Source organism: Salmo salar, chromosome 18, assembly GCF_965601325.2.
Source record: "Salmo salar chromosome 18, fSalSal1, whole genome shotgun sequence".
NCBI lineage: Eukaryota > Metazoa > Chordata > Actinopteri > Salmoniformes > Salmonidae > Salmo > Salmo salar.
The window spans coordinates 36,590,001-36,616,684 of record NC_138308.1 but is presented as its reverse complement, the minus strand read 5'-3'; the positions used below and the strand labels follow the sequence as shown (position 1 = coordinate 36,616,684).

Genomic DNA, 26,684 nt, shown 5'->3' with positions numbered 1-26,684 from the left:
ATGGTGTGTGAGTGTTGTTGTGTTAATATGCTGTGTGAGTGTTGTTGTGTTAATATGGTGTGTGAGTGTTGTTGTGTTAATATGGTGTGTGAGTGTTGTTGTGTTAATATGGTGTGTGAGTGTGTTTTGTTAATATGGTGTGTGAGTGTTGTGTTAATATGGTGTGTGTGTGTGTTTTGTTAATATGGTGTGTGAGTGTTGTTGTGTTAATATGGTGTGTGAGTGTTGTTGTGTTAATATGGTGTGTGAGTGTGTTTTGTTAATATGGTGTGTGAGTGTTGTGTTAATATGGTGTGTGTGTATGTTTTGTTAATATGGTGTGTGAGTGTTGTTGTGTTAATATGGTGTGTGAGTGTTGTTGTGTTAATATGGTGTGTGTTTTGCTGTGTTAATATGGTGTGTGAGTGTTGTGTTAATATGCTGTGTGAGTGTTGTGTTAATATGCTGTGTGAGTGTTAATATGGTGTGTGAGTGTTGTTGTGTTAATATGGTGTGTGAGTGTTGTGTTAATATGCTGTGTGAGTGTTGTTGTGTTAATATGCTGTGTGTGAGTGTTGTTGTGTTAATATGGTGTGTGAGTGTTGTGTTAATATGCTGTGTGAGTGTTGTGTTAATATGCTGTGTGAGTGTTGTTGTGTTAATATGGTGTGTGAGTGTTGTGTTAATATGCTGTGTGAGTGTTGTTGTGTTAATATGGTGTGTGAGTGTTGTTGTGTTAATATGGTGTGTGAGTGTTGTTGTGTTAATATGGTGTGTGTTTTGTTGTGTTAATATGGTGTGTGAGTGTTGTGTTAATATGCTGTGTGAGTGTTGTGTTAATATGCTGTGTGAGTGTTGTGTGTTAATATGGTGTGTGAGTGTTGTTGTGTTAATATGTTGTGTGAGTGTTGTGTTAATAGGCTGTGTGAGTGTTGTGTGTTAATATGGTGTGTGAGTGTTGTTGTGTTAATATGGTGTGTGAGTGTTGTTGTTAATATGCTGTGTGAGTGTTGTTGTGTTAATATGGTGTGTGAGTGTTGTGTTAATATGCTGTGTGAGTGTTGTGTTAATATGCTGTGTGAGTGTTGTGTGTTAATATGCTGTGTGAGTGTTGTTGTGTTAATATGGTGTGTGAGTGTTGTTGTGTTAATATGGTGTATGAGTGTTGTTGTGTTAATATGGTGTGTGAGTGTTGTTGTGTTAATATGGTGTGTGAGTGTTGTTGTGTTAATATGGTGTGTGAGTGTTGTTGTGTTAATATGGTGTGTGAGTGTTGTTGTGTTAATATGCTGTGTGAGTGTTGTTGTGTTAATATGCTGCGTGAGTGTTGTGTTAATATGGTGCGTGAGTGTTGTTGTGTTAATATGCTGTGTGAGTGTTGTTGTGTTAATATGGTGTGTGAGTGTTGTTGTGTTAATATGGTGTGTGAGTGTTGTGTTAATATGCTGTGTGAGTGTTGTTGTGTTAATATGGTGTGTGAGTGTTGTGTGTTAATATGGTGTGTGAGTGTTGTGTGTTAATATGGTGTGTGAGTGTTGTTGTGTTAATATGGTGTGTGAGTGTTGCTGTGTGTTAATATGGTGTGTGAGTGTTGCTGTGTGTTAATATGGTGTGTGAGTGTTGTGTGTTAATATGGTGTGTGTGTGAGTGTTGTTGTGTTAATATGGTGTGTGAGTGTTGTGTGTTAATATGGTGTGTGTGAGTGTTGTTGTGTTAATAGTGTGTGTGAGTGTTGTTGTGTTAATATGGTGTGTGTGAGTGTTGTGTTAATATGGTGTGTGAGTGTTGTGTTAATATGCTGTGTGTGAGTGTTGTTGTGTTAATATGCTGTGTGTGAGTGTTGTTGTGTTAATATGCTGTGTGTGAGTGTTGTTGTGTTAATATGGTGTGTGAGTGTTGTGTTAATATGGTGTGTGAGTGTTGTTGTGTTAATATGCTGTGTGTGAGTGTTGTTGTGTTAATATGCTGTGTGTGAGTGTTGTTGTGTTAATATAGTGTGTGTGAGTGTTGTGTTAATATGGTGTGTGAGTGTTGTTGTGTTAATATGGTGTGTGAGTGTTGTTGTGTTAATATGGTGTGTGAGTGTTGTGTGTTAATATGGTGTGTGAGTGTTGTTGTGTTAATATGTTGTGTGAGTGTTGTGTTAATATGCTGTGTGAGTGTTGTGTGTTAATATGGTGTGTGAGTGTTGTTGTGTTAATATGGTGTGTGAGTGTTGTTGTGTTAATATGCTGTGTGTGTGTGTTGTGTTAATATGCTGTGTGAGTGTTGTGTTAATATGCTGTGTGAGTGTTGTGTGTTAATATGCTGTGTGAGTGTTGTTGTGTTAATATGCTGTGTGAGTGTTGTTGTGTTAATATGGTGTGTGAGTGTTGTTGTGTTAATATGCTGTGTGAGTGTTGTTGTGTTAATATGGTGTGTGAGTGTTGTTGTGTTAATATGGTGTGTGAGTGTTGTTGTGTTAATATGCTGTGTGAGTGGTGTTGTGTTAATATGCTGTGTGGGTGTTGTGTTAATATGGTGTGTGAGTGTTGTTGTGTTAATATGGTGTGTGAGTGTTGTTGTGTTAATATGCTGTGTGAGTGTTGTTGTGTTAATATGCTGTGTGAGTGTTGTTGTGTTAATATGGTGTGTGAGTGTTGTTGTGTTAATATGGTGTGTGAGTGTTGTTGTGTTAATATGGTGTGTGTGAGTGTTGTTGTGTTAATATGCTGTGTGAGTGTTGTTGTGTTAATATGCTGTGTGAGTGTTGTTGTGTTAATATGGTGTGTGAGTGTTGTTGTGTTAATATGCTGTGTGTGAGTGTTGTTGTGTTAATATGCTGTGTGTGAGTGTTGTTGTGTTAATATGGTGTGTGAGTGTTGTGTTAATATGGTGTGTGAGTGTTGTTGTGTTAATATGCTGTGTGTGAGTGTTGTTGTGTTAATATGCTGTGTGTGAGTGTTGTTGTGTTAATATAGTGTGTGTGAGTGTTGTGTTAATATGGTGTGTGAGTGTTGTTGTGTTAATATGGTGTGTGAGTGTTGTTGTGTTAACCTGTTAGGGCTAGGGGGCAGCATTTGCACGTCTGGATAAAAAAAATGTACCCGATTTAATCTGGTTACTAATCCTACCCAGTAACTAGAATATGCATATACTTATTATATATGGATAGAAAACACTCTAAAGTTTCTAAAACTGTTTGAATGGTGTCTGTGAGTATAACAGAACTCATTTGGCAGGCAAAACCCTGAGACATTTTCTGACAGGAAGTGGATACCTGATGTGTTGTATTACCTTTAAACCTATCCCATTGAAAAACACAGGGGCTGAGGAATATTTTGGCACTTCCTATTGCTTCCACTAGATGTCACCAGCCTTTACAAAGTGTTTTGAGTCTTCTGGAGGGAGATCTGACCGAACAAGAGCCATGGAACGATGATGTCCCATTAGACACCTGGCGCGCGAGTTCATGTTGGGTACCCTCGTTCCAATACGTTATAAAAGAGTATGCATTCGTCCACCTTGAATATTATTCATGTTCTGGTTAAAAAAGGCCCTAATGATTTATGCTATACAACGTTTGACATGTTTGAACGAACGGAAATATATTTTTTCCTCTCGTTCATGACGAGAAGTCCGGCTGGCTTAGATCATGTGCTAACAAGACGGAGATTTTTGGACATAAATGATGAGCTTTTTTGAACAAAACTACATTCGTTATGGACCTGTGATACCTGGAAGTGACATCTGATGAAGAGAATCAAAGGTAATGGATTATTTACATAGTATTTTCGATTTTAGATCTCCCCAACATGACGTCTAGTCTGTATCGCAACGCATATTTTTCTGGGCGCAGTGCTCAGATTATTGCAAAGTGTGATTTCCCAGTAAGGTTATTTTTAAATCTGGCAAGTTGATTGCGTTCAAGAGATGTAAATCTATAATTCTTTAAATGACAATATAATATTTTACCAATGTTTTCTAATTTTAATTATTTAATTTGTGACGCTGACTTGACTGCCGGTTATTGGAGGGAAACGATTTCCTCAACATCAATGCCATAGTAAAACGCTGTTTTTGGATATAAATATGAACTTGATAGAACTAAAAATGCATGCATTGTCTAACATAATGTCCTAGGAGTGTCATCTGATGGAGATTGTAAAAGGTTAGTGCATCATTTTAGCTGGTTTTATGGTTTTGGTGACCCTGTCTTTGACTTGACAAAACATTACACACAACTCTTGTAAATGTACTGTCCTAACATACTCTAAATTTATGCTTTCGCCGTAAAACCTTTTTGAAATCGTAAAACGTGGTTAGATTAAGGAGATGTTTATCTTTCAAAGGGTGTAAAATAGTTGTATGTTTGAAAAATTTGAATTTTGACATTTATTTGGATTCAAATTTGCCGCTCTTGAAATGCACCTGCTGTTGATGGAGTGCACCACGGGTGGGACGCTTGCGTCCCACCTAGCCCATAGAGGTTAATATGGTGTGTGAGTGTTGTGTGTTAATATGGTGTGTGAGTGTTGTTGTGTTAATATGTTGTGTGAGTGTTGTGTTAATATGCTGTGTGAGTGTTGTGTGTTAATATGGTGTGTGAGTGTTGTTGTGTTAATATGGTGTGTGAGTGTTGTTGTGTTAATATGCTGTGTGTGTGTTGTGTTAATATGCTGTGTGAGTGTTGTGTTAATATGCTGTGTGAGTGTTGTGTGTTAATATGCTGTGTGAGTGTTGTTGTGTTAATATGCTGTGTGAGTGTTGTTGTGTTAATATGGTGTGTGAGTGTTGTTGTGTTAATATGCTGTGTGAGTGTTGTTGTGTTAATATGGTGTGTGAGTGTTGTTGTGTTAATATGGTGTGTGAGTGTTGTTGTGTTAATATGCTGTGTGAGTGGTGTTGTGTTAATATGCTGTGTGAGTGTTGTTGTGTTAATATGCTGTGTGGGTGTTGTGTTAATATGGTGTGTGAGTGTTGTTGTGTTAATATGGTGTGTGAGTGTTGTTGTGTTAATATGCTGTGTGAGTGTTGTTGTGTTAATATGGTGTGTGAGTGTTGTTGTGTTAATATGGTGTGTGAGTGTTGTTGTGTTAATATGGTGTGTGTGAGTGTTGTTGTGTTAATATGGTGTGTGAGTGTTGTTGTGTTAATATGCTGTGTGAGTGTTGTTGTGTTAATATGGTGTGTGAGTGTTGTGTGTTAATATGGTGTGTGAGTGTTGTGTGTTAATATGCTGTGTGAGTGTTGTTGTGTTAATATGGTGTGTGAGTGTTGCTGTGTGTTAATATGGTGTGTGAGTGTTGTGTGTTAATATGGTGTGTGTGTGAGTGTTGTTGTATTAATATGGTGAGTGAGTGTTGTGTGTTAATATGGTGTGTGTGAGTGTTGTTGTGTTAATATGGTGTGTGAGTGTTGTTCTGTTAATATGGTGTGTGAGTGTTGTTGTGTTAATATGGTGTGTGAGTGTTGTTGTGTTAATATGGTGTGTGTGAGTGTTGTGTTAATATGGTGTGTGTGAGTGTTGTGTTAATATGGTGTGTGAGTGTTGTTGTGTTAATATGGTGTGTGAGTGTTGTTGTGTTAATATGCTGTGTGTGAGTGTTGTTGTGTTAATATGCTGTGTGTGAGTGTTGTTGTGTTAATATGGTGTGTGAGTGTTGTTGTGTTAATATGGTGTGTGTGAGTGTTGTTGTGTTAATATGGTGTGTGTTTGTTGTGTTAATATGGTGTGTGAGTGTTGTTGTGTTAATATGGTGTGTGAGTGTTGTTGTGTTAATATGCTGTGTGAGTGTTGTTGTGTTAATATGGTGTGTGAGTGTTGTTGTGTTAATATGGTGTGTGAGTGTTGTTGTGTTAATATGGTGTGTGTGAGTGTTGTTGTGTTAATATGCTGTGTGAGTGTTGTTGTGTTAATATGCTGTGTGAGTGTTGTTGTGTTAATATGGTGTGTGAGTGTTGTGTGTTAATATGGTGTGTGAGTGTTGCTGTGTGTTAATATGGTGTGTGAGTGTTGTGTGTTAATATGGTGTGTGTGTGAGTGTTGTTGTATTAATATGGTGAGTGAGTGTTGTGTGTTAATATGGTGTGTGTGAGTGTTGTTGTGTTAATATGGTGTGTGAGTGTTGTTCTGTTAATATGGTGTGTGAGTGTTGTTGTGTTAATATGGTGTGTGAGTGTTGTTGTGTTAATATGGTGTGTGTGAGTGTTGTGTTAATATGGTGTGTGTGAGTGTTGTGTTAATATGGTGTGTGAGTGTTGTTGTGTTAATATGGTGTGTGAGTGTTGTTGTGTTAATATGCTGTGTGTGATTGTTGTGTGTTAATATGGTGTGTGTGTGAGTGTTGTTGTGTTAATATGGTGTGTGTGAGTGTTGTTGTGTTAATATGGTGTGTGAGTGTTGTTGTGTTAATATGCTGTGTGTGTGAGTGTTGTTGTGTTAATATGCTGTGTGTGTGAGTGTTGTTGTGTTAATATGCTGTGTGAGTGTTGTTGTGTGTTAATATGCTGTGTGAGTGTTGTTGTGTTAATATGCTGTGTGAGTGTTGTTGTGTTAATATGGTGTGTGAGTGTTGTTGTGTTAATATGCTGTGTGAGTGTTGTTGTGTTAATATGCTGTGTGAGTGTTGTTGTGTTAATATGGTGTGTGAGTGTTGTTGTGTTAATATGCTGTGTGTGAGTGTTGTTGTGTTAATATGCTGTGTGTGAGTGTTGTTGTGTTAATATGCTGTGTGTGAGTGTTGTTGTGTGTTAATATGGTGTGTGTGAGTGTTGTGTTAATATGGTGTGTGAGTGTTAACCTGTCTGGGCCAGTGGGACGCTTGCGTCCCACCCTAATCAACAGCCAGTGGAATCGCGTCGCGCTAAATGCAAAACCTCATAAATGCTATAACTTCAATTTCTCAAACATATGACTATTTTACACCGTTTTATAGATGCATCTCTCCTGAATCGAACCACGTTGTCCGATTTCAAAAAGGCTTTACAGCAAAAGCAAAACATTAGATTATGTCAGCAGAGTACCCAGCCAGAAATAATCACACAGCCATTTTCAAAGCAACTAGCATGCATCACAAATACCCAAAACACAGCTAAATGCAGCACTAACCTTTGACAACCTTCATCAGATGACACTCCTTGGACATCATGTTACACAACACATGCATTTTTTGTTCGATAAAGTTCATATTTATATATAAAAACAGCATTTTACATCGGCGCATGACGTTCAGAAAATCTTTTCCCTCAAATGCTTCCGATGAACACCGCTACAATTTACAAAATTACTATTCGAAAACATTGTTAAAATGTAATATTGTCATTCAAAGACTTATAGATTAACATGTCTTGAATGCCATCTCTTTGCCAGATTTAAAATAACTTTACTGGGAAATCACACTTTGCAATAAACGACGTGGTATGCCCAGAAAAATAGTCTAGGCTATACATGTTTTGAGCCATCTTGGAACGATCAACCATCAAAAATACTATTGTAAATAATCCCTTACCTTTGATTATCTTTATCAGAAGGCACTTCTAGGAATCCCAGGTCCATAACAAATGTAGTTTTGTTCAAAAAAGTTAATAGTTTATGTCCCAATAGTGTTAGCGCGCTCCGTAGGCTAGTGAAAATGTACCGTGTGCGTCTGACTTGTCGTCAGGAATGAGCAAAAAATATATATTTAAGTTCGTTCAAACGTTGTATAACATAAATCTTTAGGGGCTTTTTCAACCAGGGCTTCAATAATATTCCATTGGGACGGTTGCATTGTCTTTCAAAACGTTTCGATAAGGGAGAGTACCCATGGGCGCCGTCACAATGGTAATGGCCCATCCCCTGTGACCAAGATAAACATCCTCTCTTTCAGTCAATTTTGATAGTAGGAGACTCAAACCACTTTGTAAAGACTGGGGACATCTAGTGGAAGCTTTAGGAAGTGCTAAATGATTCACAAGCCCCTGTGTGTTTCAATGGCAAATGTTTGAAGTGATATCCACACATCAGATTTCAGTTTCCTGTCAGGATTTGTCTCAGGGTTTTGACTGCCATATGACTTCTGTTATACTCACAGACACCATTCAAACAGTTTTAGAAACTTTAGGGTGTTTTCTATCCAAATCAAACAATTATATGCATATTCTCGTTACTGGGCAGGAGTAGTAACCAGATTAAATCGGGTACGTCTTTTTATCCGGCCGTGCAAATACTGCCCCCTATCCCCAACAGGTTTTAATATGGTGTGTGAGTGTTGTGTTAATATGGTGTGTGAGTGTTGTGTTAATATGGTGTGTGTCTGTTTCCTCCTTCGGTTGACTCTGTTTCATATCAGAACTGCAAAAGATTGGGTATGAGTTTTTATATGTAACGTGTGTGTGTGTGTGTGTGTGTGTGTGTGTGTGTGTGTGTGTGTGTGTGTGTGTGTGTGTGTGTGTGTGTGTGTGTGTGTGTGTGTGTGTGTGTGTGTGTGTGTGTGTGTGTGTGTGTGTGTAGGAGAAGGATGTGGAGCGTCGGAGGCAGCTGAGGGAGAGGGCCAGACAGCTCATCGCCGAGGCTCGCTCTGGGGTCAAGATCACAGAGATGCCCCTTTACGACACGACCGCTGACCGAGGGAGAGGCAAAACCACTCCTACTGGAGGTTAGACACACACACACAGAGAGCACATGTTTAAAGCCAGCCGCAAACACACTTGCATAGACACGTGTCCAGTTGGTTGAGATTTCAAAAAAATAATGATTATTGTTCAAACACAAATGAAGAACAGTTCACAGTTTTTAAGTCAAACTTTTTTTCCTTTAAATTGTCTTTCTACTTCAGTGTGTTTTAAACATCCCAGGATGCTGTGTTTCTCTGGAGGTCATCTGTGCTGCATTTAACCACAGGGAAATTACACATGAATGTTGCCTCACACACACACACACACACAGTAAATTGTAAGCTGAAAGCACTCACTGGTGGAGACATTTCCATTAGTCCTTCTCTCTAAGGGCTATCGCTAATCCCCCAAAATGCATCAGGAAAAACAAATGCCATTTGATCACTACTGTAGGTCTCAAACACACACACACACACACAACCCTGTGATTACAGCTCAAATTGGTTTGACTTTCCTCTCCTTTATTCAGGTGTAATTATTGGTTCATCAACGGTACTCTTGGTGAGGCTGAATTACCTTTCAGGAGAGAAACAAAACTCATTTATAATCATAGCTATCGAGTCTGAAATTCAACGGTGTGAATTCCCCGCCGTGCGCTTTTCCATTCCACCGTAAATAGATGTTATTATGGTAATGACCGTTATTACTCCTATAGATATTTGTTTTCAATCGTCTCCCCGTTTGTGACTCCTCTTGTCTGGTTGTCAGGGTGAAATGTAATGGCTGCCGTGCGGAGGGAAGGAACAGACAGCAGCCTGCGAGACTGGACAGCGCAGGGAACGAGCTTTATCATGCTGCTTGGAGAATATTATGTCACTTTCTCACAGCGTCAAGGGACAGCAGAATTATTATCTCTGTCTTCTCTGTCTCTCTCATAACTATTCATCCCTCTGATTCAGATGCTGGACAGAAAGAGATAGACGGAGAAAAAGAGAGACGACGGGGAAAGATGGAAAGAGAGAGGACGGGGAAAGAGAGAGGACGGGGAAAGAGAGAGGATGGGGAAAGAGAGAGGATGGGGAAAGAGAGAGGATGGGGAAAGAGAGAGGATGGGGAAAGAGAGAGGATGGGGAAAGAGAGAGGACGGGGAAAGATGGAAAGAGAGAGGACGGGGAAAGATGGAAAGAGAGGACGGGGGAAAATGGAAAGAGAGAGGACGGGGAAAGATGGAAAGAGAGGACGGGGAAAAATGGAAAGAGAGAGGACGGGGAAAGATGGAAAGAGAGAGGACGGGGAAAGATGGAAAGAGAGGACGGGGAAAAATGGAAAGAGAGGACGGGGAAAAATGGAAAGAGAGGACGGGGAAAGATGGAAAGAGAGAGGATGGGGAAAGATGGAAAGAGAGAGGACGGGGAAAGATGGAAAGAGAGGACGGGGAAAGATGGAAAGAGAGAGGACGGGGAAAAATGGAAAGAGAGAGGACGGGGAAAGATGGAAAGAGAGGATGGGGAAAGATGGAAAGAGAGAGGACGGGGAAAAATGGAAAGAGAGAGGACGGGGAAAGATGGAAAGAGAGAGGACGGGGAAAAATGGAAAGAGAGAGGACGGGGAAAAATGGAAAGAGAGAGGACGGGGAAAGATGGAAAGAGAGAGGACGGGGAAAAATGGAAAGAGAGGACGGGGAAAGATGGAAAGAGAGAGGACGGGGAAAGATGGAAAGAGAGAGGACGGGGAAAGATGGAAAGAGAGAGGACGGGGAAAGATGGAAAGAGAGAGGATGGGGAAAGATGGAAAGAGAGAGGACGGGGAAAAATGGAAAGAGAGGACGGGGAAAAATGGAAAGAGAGAGGACGGGGAAAGATGGAAAGAGAGGACGGGGAAAGATGGAAAGAGAGGACGGGGAAAGATGGAAAGAGAGGACGGGGAAAGATGGAAAGAGAGAAGATGGGGAAATGGGAAGAGAAAGAAGGAGACAGAAGTAGAGAGAGAGGAAGGACAAGAGTGAGAAGATGTGGGTGCAGAACTGTGGGGTGCAGAACTGTGGGGTACAGAGCTGTGGAGTACAGAGCTGTGGGGTACAGAGCTGTGGAGTACAGAGCTGTGGGGTACAGAGCTGTGGAGTACAGAGCTGTGGGGTACAGAGCTGTGGGGTACAGAGCTGTGGGATACAGAGCTGTGGAGTACAGAGCTGTGGGGTACAGAGCTGTGGGGTACAGAGCTGTGGGGTACAGAGCTGTGGGGTACAGAGCTGTGGAGTACAGAGCTGTGGGGTACAGAGCTGTGGGGTACAGAGCTGTGGGGTACAGAGCTGTGGGGTACAGAGCTGTGGAGTACAGAGCTGTGGGGGGCTGAAGACAAAACCTGGTAAAAGTAGAACCTTGGTGAGAGAGATGGAAGAGAAAAAGAGAGAGACAGAGAGAATAAAGAGGATGAAGAAGAGAGAGAGAGGAGACAGAAAGAGGAAGAGAGAGGAGATGAGTGAGAGGAGGAGAGAGAGGATGAGAGGAGACTAGTGAGACAGGAAGAGAGTGGAAGAGAGAGGAGATGAGTGAGACAGGAGGAAGAGAGAGGAGGAGATGTAGGAGAGAGAGGAAGAGAGAGGAGACTAGTGAGACAGGAGGAAAGAGAGGAGGAGAGGAGATGAGTGAGACAGGAGGAAGAGAGGAGATGAGTGAGACAGGAGGAGAGTGGAAGAGAGAGGAGATGAGTGAGACAGGAGGAAGAGAGGAGATGAGTGAGACAGGAGGAAGAGAGGAGATGAGTGAGACAGGAGGAGAGAGAGGAGGAGAGGAGACTAGTGAGACAGGAGGAAAGAGAGGAGGAGAGGAGATGAGTGAGACAGGAGGAGAGAGAGGAGATGAGTGAGACAGGAGGAGAGAGAGGAGGAGAGGAGACTAGTGAGACAGGAGGAAAGAGAGGAGATGAGGAGACTAGTGAGACAGGAGGAGAGAGAGGAGGAGAGGAGACTAGTGAGACAGGAGGAAAGAGAGGAGGAGAGGAGATGAGTGAGACAGGATGAGAGAGAGGAGATGAGTGAGACAGGAGGAGAGGAGATGAGTGAGACAGGAGGAGAGAGGAGATGAGTGAGACAGGAGGAAAGAGAGGAGGAGAGGAGATGAGTGAGACAGGAGGAGAGAGGAGATGAGTGAGACAGGAGGAGAGAGAGGAGATGAGTGAGACAGGAGGAAAGAGAGGAGATGAGGAGACTAGTGAGACAGGAGGAGAGAGAGGAGGAGAGGAGACTAGTGAGACAGGAGGAAAGAGAGGAGGAGAGGAGATGAGTGAGACAGGAGGAGAGAGAGGAGATGAGTGAGACAGGAGGAGAGAGAGGAGGAGAGGAGACTAGTGAGACAGGAGGAAAGAGAGGAGGAGAGGAGATGAGTGAGACAGGAGGAGAGAGAGGAGATGAGTGAGACAGGAGGAGAGAGAGGAGGAGAGGAGACTAGTGAGACAGGAGGAGAGAGAGGAGATGAGTGAGACAGGAGGAGAGAGAGGAGATGAGTGAGACAGGAGGAGAGGAGATGAGTGAGACAGGAGGAGAGAGAGGAGATGAGTGAGACAGGAGGAGAGAGAGGAGGAGAGGAGACTAGTGAGACAGGAGGAAAGAGAGGAGATGAGGAGACTAGTGAGACAGGAGGAGAGAGAGGAGGAGAGGAGACTAGTGAGACAGGAGGAAAGAGAGGAGGAGAGGAGATGAGTGAGACAGGAGGAGAGAGAGGAGATGAGTGAGACAGGAGGAGAGAGAGGAGGAGAGGAGATGAGTGAGACAGGAGGAGAGAGGAGATGAGTGAGACAGGAGGAAAGAGAGGAGGAGAGGAGATGAGTGAGACAGGAGGAGAGAGGAGATGAGTGAGACAGGAGGAGAGAGGAGATGAGTGAGACAGGAGGAGAGAGAGGAGATGAGTGAGACAGGAGGAAAGAGAGGAGATGAGGAGACTAGTGAGACAGGAGGAAAGAGAGGAGGAGAGGAGATGAGTGAGACAGGAGGAGAGAGAGGAGATGAGTGAGACAGGAGGAGAGAGAGGAGGAGAGGAGACTAGTGAGACAGGAGGAAAGAGAGGAGGAGAGGAGATGAGTGAGACAGGAGGAGAGAGAGGAGATGAGTGAGACAGGAGGAGAGAGAGGAGGAGAGGAGACTAGTGAGACAGGAGGAGAGAGAGGAGATGAGTGAGACAGGAGGAGAGAGAGGAGATGAGTGAGACAGGAGGAGAGAGAGGAGATGAGTGAGACAGGAGGAGAGAGAGGAGATGAGTGAGACAGGAGGAGAGAGAGGAGGAGAGGAGATGAGTGAGACAGGAGGAGAGAGGAGATGAGTGAGACAGGAGGAGAGAGGAGATGAGTGAGACAGGAGGAGAGAGAGGAGATGAGTGAGACAGGAGGAGAGAGAGGAGGAGATGAGTGAGACAGGAGGAGAGAGAGGAGGAGATGAGTGAGACAGGAGGAGAGAGGAGATGAGTGAGACAGGAGGAGAGAGAGGAGATGAGTGAGACAGGAGGAGAGAGAGGAGATGAGTGAGAGAGGAGATGAGTGAGACAGGAGATGAGTGAGAGAGGAGATGAGTGAGACAGGAGGAGAGAGAGGAGATGAGTGAGACAGGAGGAGAGAGAGGAGATGAGTGAGACAGGAGGAGAGAGAGGAGATGAGTGAGACAGGAGGAGAGAGAGGAGATGAGTGAGACAGGAGGAGAGTGAGGAGATGAGTGAGACAGGAGGAGAGAGAGGAGATGAGTGAGACAGGAGGAGAGAGAGGAGATGAGTGAGACAGGAGGAAGAGAGGAGGAGGGAGGAAGATGCAGTTTGGTTTATTTGCTCTTTCTGCCTTTTTGAATCTGGCTAATTGTGGATCTCATTAAAAATGGTGTCAGGGAGGAGGAGGAGGAGAGGAAAGGGGGATGAGAGAAGGGAGGAGAAGAGCAGCGCTGTAGGCCTGATGCACAAGGCCTGCCGTGCAGAACGCCTAATCCTAGCCCTGCTCCCTCCTCTCTCTTCTCTCCTCCATCATTCCCTCCACCACTCAGGGTCCTGTTAATTCAGACCTGGGCTGCCCCTGCCACCGCCTGCCTGCCTGCCTGCAAACTTTCCAAACTCCATCACCATAGCTTCCTTTAATTAGCTAGCGTTAACCAGCCACCCGCGCTCCACGCTTGCTCGCACGCGCTCTCTCCACACATCACAGAAACCAAATTAAAAACTGAAAATGCTCTCCCTCTCTTTTTCCTTGAGTCTTTCTCTCTCTCGCTTTCTCTCTCTCTCTCTTTCACACGTTATTTTTCACTCTCCCTCTTTTTCCTGTTACTCTCTCTTCCTCCCTCTTCCTCTGCCTCTCTCTTTCTCCTTCTCTCCCTCCCCTGTCTTTCATTGTCTCTCTCTCCTCCTACCACTAAGTGACAGAACGGGTGGAGGGAAGGAGACTCTCTGTCAAACATCTGCAGCAGTTTTGGGGTTTTTGTTTCTTTTGAGTCCATTTATTTATACAGCAGGATTTAATATTGTTTTTATTGTTTGTGTTGATGTATTTTGTCCCGTCGGGAGGCTTAATGTAATATGTGTTTTCATGTTTTGTTTTTGTTTCGTTTTTGGCCTTTATCTGTAGCTGTTGTCACGGCAGCGATGCCTGAACAGAGCTGTGAGTTGTCTGGTGATGGTGATGGCTCTGCTTCAGTTAGTCTGTGTGTCTGTAGAGACAGGCAGGCAGGCAGGCAGGCAGAGACAGACAGACAGACAGACAGACAGACAGACAGACAGACAGACAGACAGACAGACAGACAGACAGACAGACAGACAGACAGACAGACAGACAGACAGACAGACAGACAGACAGACAGACTTAAGTGGGGCCTGCTGTGTTTTCACAACACGTATTAATATCTCCTTACCTTCTCTAGGGCTTGGAACCAGCATGGCTTCACATAACCACTAACATGCACTAACATAGAATGATTCTTTCTCTCTCCTTACATCTTTCTCTCTTTCTTTCCCTCTCTCTCCATCTTTCTTTCTTTCTTTCTCTCTCCATCTTTCTTTCTCTCTCTCTCTGTCTCTCTCTCTCTGTCTCTCTCTGTCTCTCGTGTGTAGATGTGTTGGATGGAGATGCAGGTGATGATAATGGGGGTGAGGAGGAGGGGGGGAGAGATGAGGAAGATCACCATGATGAAACTGTGACAGAGGCTGCTGCGGTAGATACTAACCCTCCTGAGGCCCCTCCGACCTCCTCCACCATCCAGGGGCATCAGGAGTCTACTAACCCCAGCTCCGAGCTAACCTTTCTGGGTAAAGGGACCACCACTAACTGGCTGTGTGCTGGTGCTTCTGCTTGTTCGTTTGCTCTCTCTGTTTTGTCGGTCTGTAACTCACCCCTCATGTGCACGACTCCACTTCCCCTTTGACCTCTGCTTCTCATTGGCTTGAGTCATGGCTAGCTGGGATCCCATTGGCGTGTAGCAGATTCTCTAGTTCTGAGACTGGCTTTATTTGTTTTTCTATTCCTGTACAATTTTATTAAAACTAGTAATTAAAAAACAACTGCAAAAAGTTCTCCCTAGACAATAAAAAAAAATCATATCTTCAGAAAAGCATTTGTGGAATGTTTTCAGAGGTAAGTTAATTACTTTTTTCCAGCGTTTTGCATCCCTGTTCTGCCAATAGGAGATAGGCAGGAGTACAGTAAAGGGTTAAAGAAGCAGAAAGGAAGGAGAACATGAAAACAGAACAATAAATAGTGTTTCTTTGAAGCAGCAGTATCTCTGCTGTTTGTTTTCTCTGTGGTTTGTTGTTTTCTGGTGGTGAAGACCTTTGTCACAGAGACGGTCCTTATGAAGGGAGAGGTCGTTGTGATGCTACGCTCTACGGCTGCGTTGCAAATGGATCCATCCTCTAAGTACTGCAGAGCCCAAAGACCCAGGGCTGTGGTCAATAGTACCTAGTACCAGTGCACTACCTAGGGAAAAGGGTGCCATGTGGGACAGAGACTACTTGTTGATAAACCGCCTGTTTCAAGAGGTGCCAGATAAAACATTCTTGACAGGACCACTCTACTGAACACTTCACTTAATAACAGGCTGCCCTAATATATCTGCTACCCTAATGTATCTTCTACCCTAATATATATCTGGTAGACTAATATATATCTGGTAGACTAATATATATCTGGTAGACTAATATATATCTTCTACCCTAATGTATCTGCTACCCTAATATATATCTGGTAGACTAATATATATCTGGTAGACTAATATATATCTGGTAGACTAATATATATCTTCTACCCTAATGTATCTGCTACCCTAATATATATCTGGTAGACTAATATATATCTGCTACCCTAATATATATCTGGTAGACTAATATATATCTGGTAGACTAATATATATCTGGTACCCTAATAAATATCTGGTACCCTAATATATATCTGGTAGACTAATATATATCTGCTACCCTAATATATATCTGGTACCCTAATATATATCTGGTAGACTAATATATATCTGGTACCCTAATATATATCTGGTAGACTAATATATATCTGGTAGACTAATATATATCTTCTACCCTAATATATATCTGGTAGACTAATATATATCTGGTAGACTAATATATATCTGGTAGACTAATATATATCTTCTACCCTAATATATATCTGGTAGACTAATATATATCTGGTAGACTAATATATATCTTCTACCCTAATATATATCTGGTAGACTAATATATATCTGGTAGACTAATATATATCTTCTACCCTAATGTATCTGCTACCCTAATATATATCTGGTAGACTAATATATATCTGCTACCCTAATATATATCTGGTAGACTAATATATATCTGGTAGACTAATATATATCTGGTACCCTAATAAATATCTGGTACCCTAATATATATCTGGTAGACTAATATATATCTGCTACCCTAATATATATCTGGTACCCTAATATATATCTGGTAGACTAATATATATCTGGTACCCTAATATATATCTGGTAGACTAATATATATCTGGTAGACTAATATATATCTTCTACCCTAATATATATCTGGTAGACTAATATATATCTGCTACCCTAATATATATCTGGTAGACTAATATATATCTGGTAGACTAATATATATCTGCTACCCTAATATATATCTGGTAGACTAATATATATCTGGTAGACTAATATATATCTGCTACCCTAATATATATCTGGTAGACTAATATATATCTGGTACCCTAATAAATATCTGGTACCCTAATATATATCTGGTAGACTAATATATATCTGGTACCCTAATATATATCTGGTAGACTAATATATATCTGGTAGACTAATATATATCTGGTAGACTAATATATATCTGCTACCCTAATATATATCTGGTAGACTAATATATATCTAGTAGACTAATATATATCTGGTAGACTAATATATATCTGGTACCCTAATATATATCTGGTAGACTAATATATATCTGCTACCCTAATATATATCTGGTAGACTAATATATATCTGGTAGACTAATATATATCTGGTAGACTAATATATATCTGGTACCCTAATATATATCTGGTAGACTAATATATATCTGGTAGACTAATGTATATCTGGTACCCTAATATATATCTGGTAGACTAATATATATCTGGTAGACTAATATATATCTTCTACCCTAATATATATCTGGTAGACTAATGTATATCTGGTAGACTAATATATATCTGGTAGAATAATGTACAGTTGAAGTCGGAAGTTTACATACACTTAGGTTGGAGTCATTAAAACTCGTTTTTCAACCACTCCACAAATTTCTTGTTAACAAACTATAGTTTTGGCAAGTCGGTTAGGACATCTACTTTGCATGACACAAGTCATTTTTCCAACATTTGTTTACAGACAGATTATTTTACTTATAATTCTCTGTATCACAATTCCAGTGGGTCAGACGTTTACATACACCAAGTTGACTGTGCCTTTATACAGCTTGGAAAATTCCAGAAAATTATGTCATGGCTTTAGAAGCTTCTGATAGGCTAATTGACATAATTTGAGTCAATTGGAAGTGTACCTGTGGATATATTTCAAGGCCTACTTTCAAACTCAGTGCCTCTTTGCTTGACATCATGGGAAAATCAAAAGAAATCAGCCAAGACCTCAGGAAAAGAAGTGTAGACCTCCACAAGTCTGGTACATCCTTGGGAGCAATTTTCAAACGCCTGAAGGTACCACATTCATCTGTACAAACAATAGTACGCAAGTATAAACACCATGGGACCACGCAGACGTCATACCGCTCAGGAAGGAGACGCGTTCTGTCTCCTAGAGATGAGTGTACTTTGGTGTGAAAAGTGCAAATCAATCCCAGAACAACAGCAAAGGACCTTGTGAAGATGCTGGAGGAAACAGGTACAAAAGTATCTATATCCACAGTAAAATGAGTCCTATATCAACATAACCTGAAAGGCCGCTCAGCAAGGAAGAAGCCACTGCTCCAAAACCGCCATAAAAAAGCCAGATCGTACTTTTTGGAGAAATGTCCTCTGGTCTGATGAAACAAAAATAGAACCATTTGGCCATAATGACCATAGTTATGTTTGGAGGAGAAAGTGGGAGACTTGCAAGCCGAAGAACACCATCCCAACCGTGAAGCAGGGGGGTGGCAGCATCATGTTGTGGGGGTGCTTTGCTGCAGGAGGGACTGGTGCACTTCACAAAATAGATGGCATCATGAGGGAGGAAATTTATTGGGATATATTGAAGCAACATCTCAAGACATCAGTCAGGAAGTTAAAGCTTGGTTGCAAATGGGTCTTCCAAATGGACAATGACCCCACGCATACTTCCAAAGTTGTGGCAAAATGGCTTAAGGACAACAAAGTCAAGGTATTAGAGTGGCCATCACATAGCCTTGACCTCAATCCTATAGAAAATGTGTGGGCAGAACTGAAAAAGCGTGTGCGAGCAAGGAGGCCTACAAACCTGACCCAGTTACACCAGCTCTGTCAGGAAGGATGGGCCAAAATTCACCCAACTTATTGTGGGAAGCTCGTGGAAGGCTACCCGAAACATTTGACCCAAGTTAAACAATTAAAAGGCAATGCTACCAAAATACTAATTGAGTGTATGTAAACTTCTGACCCACTGGGAATGTGATGAAAGAAATAAAAGCTGAAATAAATCATTCTCTCTACTATTATTCTGACATTTTACGTTCTTAAAATAAAGTGGTGATCCTAACTGACCTAAGACGGAATATTTACTAAGATTAAATGTCAGGAATTGTGAAAAACTGAGTTTAAATGTATTTGGCTAAGGTGTATGTTAACTTCCAACTTCAACTGTATATCTGGCAGATTAATTTATATCTGGTACCCTAATATACACTACCGTTCAAAAGTTTTGGGTCACTTAGAAATTTCCTTGTTTTTGAAAGAAAAGCACATTTTTTGTTCATTAAAAATAACATCAAATTGATCAGAAATACAGTGTAGACATTGTTAATGGTGTAAATGACTATTGTTGCTGGAAACGGCTGATTTTTAATGGAATATCTACATAGGCGTACACCAGTGTCAACATCAACAGTGAAGAGCCTTGTAGGCAGCGTTGCTCTGTCCAGTGTCTGTTCTTTTGCGCATCTTAATCTTTTCTTTTTATTGGCCAGGTTGAGATATGGCTTTTTCTTTCCAACTCTGCCTAGAAGGCCAGCATCCCGGAGTCACCTCTTCACGTTGAGAGTGGTGTTTTGCGGGTGCTATTTAATGAAGCTGCCAGTTGAGGACTTGTGAGGCGTCTGTTTCTTAAACTAGACACTCTAATGTACTTGTCCTCTTGCTCAGTTGTGCACCGTGGCCTCCCACTCCTCTTTCTATTCTGGTTAGAGCCAGGTTGCTCTGTTCTGTGAAGGGAGTAGTACACAGCGTTGTACGAGATCTTCCGTTTCTTGGAAATTTCTCGCATGGAATAGCCTTCATTTCTCAGAACAAGAATAGACTGACGAGTTTCAGAAGAAAGTTCTTTGTTTCTGACCATTTTGTGCCTGTAATCGATTTCTAAGTGACCCCAAACTTTTGAACGGTAGTGTGTATCTGGTAGACTGATATATATCTGGTAGACTGCTATATATCTGGTACACTAATATATATATCTGGTAGCTCATTGGTTAATTATTATGATAGGTATACCAGAGCTCTGTCATCTCTCCAGTCCTCACTTCACTCCTCCTCCTCCCTGTGTGTGTGTGTGTGTGTGTGTGTGTGTGTGTGTGTGTGTGTGTGTGTGTGTGTGTGTGTGTGTGTGTGTGTGTGTGTGTGTGTGTGTGTGTGTGTGTGTTAGAGCCAGTTTGCTCTGTTCTGTGAAGGGAGTAGTACACAGCGTTGTACGAGATCTTCCGTTTCTTGGAAATTTCTCGCATGGAATAGCCTTCATTTCTCAGAACAAGAATAGACTGACGAGTTTCAGAAGAAAGTTCTTTGTTTCTGACCATTTTGTGCCTGTAATCGATTTCTAAGTGACCCCAAACTTTTGAACGGTAGTGTGTATCTGGTAGACTGATATATATCTGGTAGACTGATATATATCTGGTACACTAATATATATATCTGGTAGCTCATTGGTTAATTATTATGATAGGTATACCAGAGCTCTGTCATCTCTCCAGTCCTCACTTCACTCCTCCTCCTCCGTGTGTGTGTGTGTGTGTGTGTGTGTGTGTGTGTGTGTGTGTGTGTGTGTGTGTGTGTGTGTGTGTGTGTGTGTGTGTGTGCGCGTATGTGTGTGTTTCCCTGTTATGTATTTGTGAGTACCTGGCCATCTGAGACGGGAAAAGTTTTGGACGCCTTCACCCAGGCTCTCTGCCCAACCCTGATAAGTGTGTGTGTGTGTGTGTGGAGAGAGGGTCACACATGAAATGGTCTCCCTCCTGCCCTTTCATCTCCTCCAGCCCAGTGCTCAGCCCTGGCAGGACACCCCCGAGTGTGTGTGTGTGTGCGTGTGGACGTGAGGACAAGGCCAGCACTGTGATTACCAGACCTTACAAGTGGAGCTGGAAGAGAGAGATGGAGTTGTACAGAGAGGAAGGTATAGAGAGACAGAGTGAGATTAACACCGTAGAGAAAGAGGGAAGAAATGGAGAGGGAAGGAAAGACGGAAGGGTAAAGAGGAGAAAATGAAGAGATTGAGAAGTGAGCTGAAGGAAAGAGAGACTCAGATTAGCAGCAGTACTGAGAGAGAGAGAGACATGGGTAGAGAGGCCAAACGACATCAGAACATAAGCTGTTGTGGAAAGAGAGGATCCCCTCACCAACAGCCAGTGAAATAGCAGGGTGCCAAATTCAAAACAACAAAAATCTCATAATTCAAATTTCTCAAACATATAAGTATTATACACCATTTTAAAGATAAACTTCTTGTTAATCCAACCACAGTGTCCGATTTCAAAAAGGCTTTACGGTGAAAGCATACCATTAGATTATGTTAGGACAGCGCCTAGACAAGAAAAACAACACAGCCATTTTCCAAGCAAGGAGAGGCGTCACAAAACCCAGAAATACGGCTAAAATGAATCACTAACCTTTGATGATCTTCATCAGATGACACTCCCAGGACTCAATGTTACACAACACATGTATGTTTTGTTCGATAAAGTTCATATTTATATCCAAAAACGCAATTTTACATTGGCACGTAATGTTCAGAAATGTTTTGCCTCCAAAACTTCCAGTGAATGAGCTCATCAATTTACAGAAATACACATCATAAATTTTGATTAAAGATACGAGTGTTTTACATTGGATTAAAGATAAACTTCTCCTTAATGCAACCGCTTTGTCAGATTTCAAAACAGCTTTACGGCGAAAGCACATTGTTCAATATTCTGAGTACAGCGCTCAGCCATCAAAGCAAGCTATACAGTTACCCGCCAAGTTGTGGAGTCAACAAAAGTCAGAAACAGCATTATAAATCTTCACATTGCTGATCTTCGGCGGAATGCACTCAAAAGACTCCCAGTTCCACAAGAAATGTTCGTTTTGTTTGATAAAGTCCATATTTATGTCCAAATACCTCCGTTTTGTTCACATGTTTACTTCAGTTTAGCTCACTAATCAAAATGCACAATGCGTGGGCGCAAAAGCTAGACGAAAAGCAAAAAAGTTCCATTACAGTTCGTAGAAACATGTCAAACGATGTATATAATCAATATTTAGGATATTTTTGTCATAAATCTTCAATAATATTCCAACCGGACAATAGCGTATTGAATACAGAAGAAAAAGAAAGAACGGCGCGCTTCACGTGACCGCGCGAGAGTGCACTAATGTCTTTCAGGAAGCCTGTTGTTTTGAGAGCTCTTATTCGATTCCCTGTCACATTACAAGCCTGAAACAATTTCTAAAGACTGTTGACATCTGCTGGAAGCATTAGGAAGTGCAATTTGACCCCACAGACACAGCATTTTAGAAAGGCAATCACTTAAAAACTACAACCTTTAAAATCTCCCACTTCCGGGTTGGATTTTCCTCAGGTTTTTGCCTGCTATATGAGTTCTGTTATACTCACAGACATTATTTTAACAGTTTTGGAAACTTTAGAGTGTTTTCTATCCAAATCTACACATTATATGCATATCATAGGTTCTGGGCCTGAGTAACAGGCAGTTTACTTTGGGCACCTCATTCATCCAAATTTCCAAATACTGCCCCCTAGCCCGAAGAAGATAATGTGTACAGCTGTGCCCATCCTGTGCTGTGTTGGCCTGACTGGAGAGGGTCTCAGCCAGACCAGGTGTGTGTCTTCATCGTCCATCAGGGATCTCTGTCTTTCTCTCTCCTCCACCTCCATCTCTCTCCCTATCCATCTCTCTCTCTCCCCCCTGTCTCTCTTTCTCTCCTCCACCTCTATCTCTCTCCCCATCCATCTCTCTCGCTCTCTCCCCTCTGTCTCTTTCTCTCTCCTCCACCTCCATCTCTCTCCCCATCCATCTCTCTCTCTCCCCCGTCTCTTTCTCTCTCCTCCACCTACATCTCTCTCCCAATCCATCTCTCTCTCCCCCTCTCTTTCTCTCTCCCCCCTCCACCACTCCCTCCTCCATCTCTGCCCCTCCACCTCCCCCCCTCATCACTCTCCCCCCTCCATCTCTCTCTCTCTAGTCTGATAGTCCTATTCCACTATGTATGTATACTCAGTGTCACGCACCTCTCTTCCCAAACAGCTTATTCAATCCAGGTCACTATCTCTCTCACATATATATATGTATATATCTTTACTGTGTGTGTGTGTGTGTGTGTGTGTGTGTGTGTGTGTGTGTGTGTGTGTGTGTGTGTGTGTGTGTGTGGATCTGTTATCTACTAGTGTGCTCAGGCAGAAATCAGAGATATGACTGAAATGCAAACCAAACCATCTCTGTTACACACTGTTGTCCCTTACTCTCCTGCTGACTGAGTTACCCCCACTTCCTGTGTGTGTGTTTGCAATACGTTTCAATACCGAGAGCTATATTCTGCATGTATCTGTGGGTGTGTGTGTGCGAGCGTGCGTGCGCACTTGTCCGTGTTTACCATATGTGTATATATAGTGCCTTCAGAAAGTATTCATACCCCTTCACTTATACCACATTTTGTTGTTACAGCCCGAATTCAAAGTGGATTAAATGTTTTTTTCCTCAACCATCTACACACAATACCCCATAATGACAAAGTGAAAACATGTTTTTAGAAATGTTTGCAAATGTATTGAAAATGAAATACAGAAATATCGAATTTACATAAGTATTCACACCCCTAAGTCAATACATGTTAGAATCACCCAGTGATTACAGCTGTGAGTCTTTCTGGGTAAGTTTCTAAGAGCTTTCTACACCTGGATTGTACAATATTTACACATTATTCTTTTTTAAATTCTTCTAGCTCTGTCAAGTTGGTTGTTGATCATTGCTAGACAGCCATTTTCAAGTCTTGCCATAGATTTTCAAGCAGATTTAATTCAAAACTGTAACTAGGGGCCTCCCAAGTGGCGCAGCGGTCTGAGGCACTGCATCTCACCGGTCTGAGGCACTGCATCTCACCGGTCTGAGGCACTGCATCTCAGCGGTCTGAGGCACTGCATCTCAGCGGTCTGAGGCACTGCATCTCAGCGGTCTGAGGCACTGCATCTCAGCGGTCTGAGGCACTGCATCTCACCGGTCTGAGGCACTGCATCTCAGCGGTCTGAGGCACTGCATCTCACCGGTCTGAGGCACTGCATCTCACCGGTCTGAGGCACTGCATCTCACCGGTCTGAGGCACTGCATCTCACCGGTCTGAGGCACAGCATCTCAGCGGTCTGAGGCACAGCATCTCACCGGTCTGAGGCACTGCATCTCAGCGGTCTGAGGCACTGCATCTCACCGGTCTGAGGCACTGCATCTCAGCGGTCTGAGGCACTGCATCTCAGCGGTCTGAGGCACTGCATCTCACCGGTCTGAGGCACTGCATCTCACCGGTCTGAGGCACTGCATCTCAGCGGTCTGAGGCACTGCATCTCAGCGGTCTAAGGCACTGCATTGCGATCCCAGGCTGTATCACAACCGGCCGTGATCGGGAGTCCCATAGGGCAGCGCACAATTGGCCCAGCGTCATCCTGGTTAGGGCAGGGTTTGGTCCAGCGTCGTCCTGGTTAGGGCAGGGTTTGGCCCAGCGTCGTCCTGGTTAGGGCAGGGTTTGGCCCAGCGTCGTCCTGGTTAGGGGAGGGTTTGGCCCAGCGTCGTCCTGGTTAGGGCAGGGTTTGGCCCAGCGTCGTCCTGGTTAGGGCAGGGTTTGGCCCAGCGTCGTCCTGGTAAGGGGAGGGTTTGGCCCAGCGTCGTCCTGGTTAGGGGAGGGTTTGGCCCAGCGTCGTGCTGGTTAGGGGAGGGTTTGGCCCAGCGTCGTGCTGGTTAGGGGAGGGTTTGGTCCAGCGTCGTCCTGGTTAGGGGAGGGTTTGGTCCAGCGTCGTCCTGGTTAGGGGAGGGTTTGGTCCAGCGTCGTCCTGGTTAGGGGAGGGTTTGGTCCAGCGTCGTCCTGGTTAGGGGAGGGTTTGGCCCAGCGTCGTCCTGGTTAGGGGAGGGTTTGGTCCAGCGTCGTCCTGGTTAGGGGAGGGTTTGGTCCAGCGTCGTCCTGGTTAGGGCAGGGTTTGGTCCAGCGTCGTCCTGGTTAGGGGAGGGTTTGGTCCAGCGTCGTCCTGGTTAGGGGAGGGTTTGGCCCAGCGTCGTCCTGGTTAGGGGAGGGTTTGGTCCAGCGTCGTCCTGGTTAGTGGAGGGTTTGGTCCAGCGTCGTCCTGGTTAGGGGAGGGTTTGGTCCAGCGTCGTCCTGGTTAGGGGAGGGTTTGGTCCAGCGTCGTCTTGGTTAGGGGAGGGTTTGGCCCAGCGTCGTCCTGGTTAGGGGAGGGTTTGGTCCAGCGTCGTCCTGGTTAGGGGAGGGTTTGGTCCAGCGTCGTCCTGGTTAGGGCAGGGTTTGGTCCAGCGTCGTCCTGGTTAGGGGAGGGTTTGGCCCAGCGTCGTCCTGGTTAGTGGAGGGTTTGGTCCAGCGTCGTCCTAGTTAGGGGAGGGTTTGGTCCAGCGTCGTCCTGGTTAGGGGGGGGGTTTGGTCCAGCGTCGTCCTGGTTAGGGGAGGGTTTGGTACAGCGTCGTCCTGGTTAGGGGAGGGTTTGGTCCAGCGTCGTCCTGGTTAGGGGAGGGTTTGGTCCAGCGTCGTCCTGGTTAGGGGAGGGTTTGGCCCAGCGTCGTCCTGGTTAGGGGAGGGTTTGGCCCAGCGTCGTCCTGGTTAGGGGAGGGTTTGGTCCAGCGTCGTCCTGGTTAGGGGAAGGTTTGGCCCAGCGTCGTCCTGGTTAGGGGAGGGTTTGGTCCAGCGTCGTCCTGGTTAGGGGAGGGTTTGGTCCAGCGTCGTCCTGGTTAGGGGAGCGTTTGGTCCAGCATCGCCCTGGTTAGGGCAGGGTTTGGTCCAGCGTCGTCCTGGTTAGGGGAGGGTTACTTGGCTCATCACGCTCTAGCGACTCCTTGTGTCGGGCCGGGCGCCAACAGGCTGACCTCGGTCATCAGGTGAACTGTATTTCCTCCGACACATTGGTGCGACTGGCTTCCGGAGTGAGCAGGCGGGTCTTAAAGAAGTGCGGTTAGTCGGGTCGTGTTTCGGAGGACGCATGACTCAACCTTCACGTCCCGAGCCCGTTGGGGAGTTGCAGAGATGAGACAAGATCAAAATTGGGGGGAAAATGTATATATATTTTTTTTTATGTATTGTAACTTGGCCACTCGGGAATATTTAATGTCGTCTTGGTAAGCAACTCCAGTGTAGATTCGGCCTTGTGTTTTATGTTATTGTCCTGCTGAAAGGTGAATTTGTCTCCCAGTGTTTGTTGGAAAGCAGACTGAACCAGGTTTTCTTCTAGGATTTACCCTGTGCTTAGCTCTATTCCATTTATTTTATCCTAAAAAACTCCCTAGTCCTTGCCGATGACAAGCATACCCATAACATGATGCAGCCACCACAATGCTTGAAAATATGAAGAGTGGTACTTAGTGATGTGTTGGTTTTGCCCCATTCAGGACATAAAGTACATTTCTTTTATACATTTTTTGATGTTTTACTTTAGTTCCTTGTTGCAAACAGGATCCATGTGTTGGAATATTTGTATTCTGTACAGGCTTCCTTCTTTTCACTCTGTTATTTAGGTTAGTATTGTGGACTAACTGCAATGTTGTTGATCCATCCTCAGTTTTCTCATATCACAGCCATTAAACTCTAACCGTGTTAAAGTCACTATTGACCTCATGGTGAAATCCTCTCTTTCTCTGTCTGTCTGTCTGTCTGTCTGTCTGTCTGTCTGTCTGTCTGTCTGTCTGTCTGTCTGTCTGTCTGTCTGTCTGTCTGTCTGTCTGTCTGTCTGTCTGTCTGTCTGTCTGTCTGTCTGTCTGTCTGTCTGTCTGTCTGTCTGTCTGTCTGTCTGTCTGTCTGTCTGTCTGTCTGTCTCCAGGTGTGAACAGTAAACACGTGGACTTGAAGCTAAAGATGATGGAGGTACGACCTGGAGGACCCAACTCTTCCTCCTCTCCTTCATCCTCCTCTTCCTCTCCCTCCTTCTCCTCATCCACCTCTCCACTCAGCCCCACAGAGGTATGGACACGTACACGTACACATACACA

At 43.5% G+C, this 26,684-nt stretch overlaps 1 protein-coding gene across 5 annotated transcripts in view; it reads left to right on the top strand.

Moving 5' to 3' along the window:
- Window positions 1-26,684, top strand: part of ehbp1 (EH domain binding protein 1) — a 477,797-nt gene that overhangs the window by 435,043 nt on the left and 16,070 nt on the right. For 3 of the 5 annotated variants that reach the window (XM_082964936.1, XM_082964937.1, XM_082964935.1), the window contains 3 exons: window positions 8,453-8,597; window positions 14,631-14,825; window positions 26,516-26,655. In XM_082964936.1, coding sequence (XP_082821062.1) covers window positions 8,453-8,597; window positions 14,631-14,825; window positions 26,516-26,655 — 480 coding nt within the window. The remainder of the gene's footprint in view (window positions 1-8,452; window positions 8,598-14,630; window positions 14,826-26,515; window positions 26,656-26,684) is intronic. The other 2 variants (XM_082964938.1, XM_082964939.1) reach the window with 2 other exon arrangements.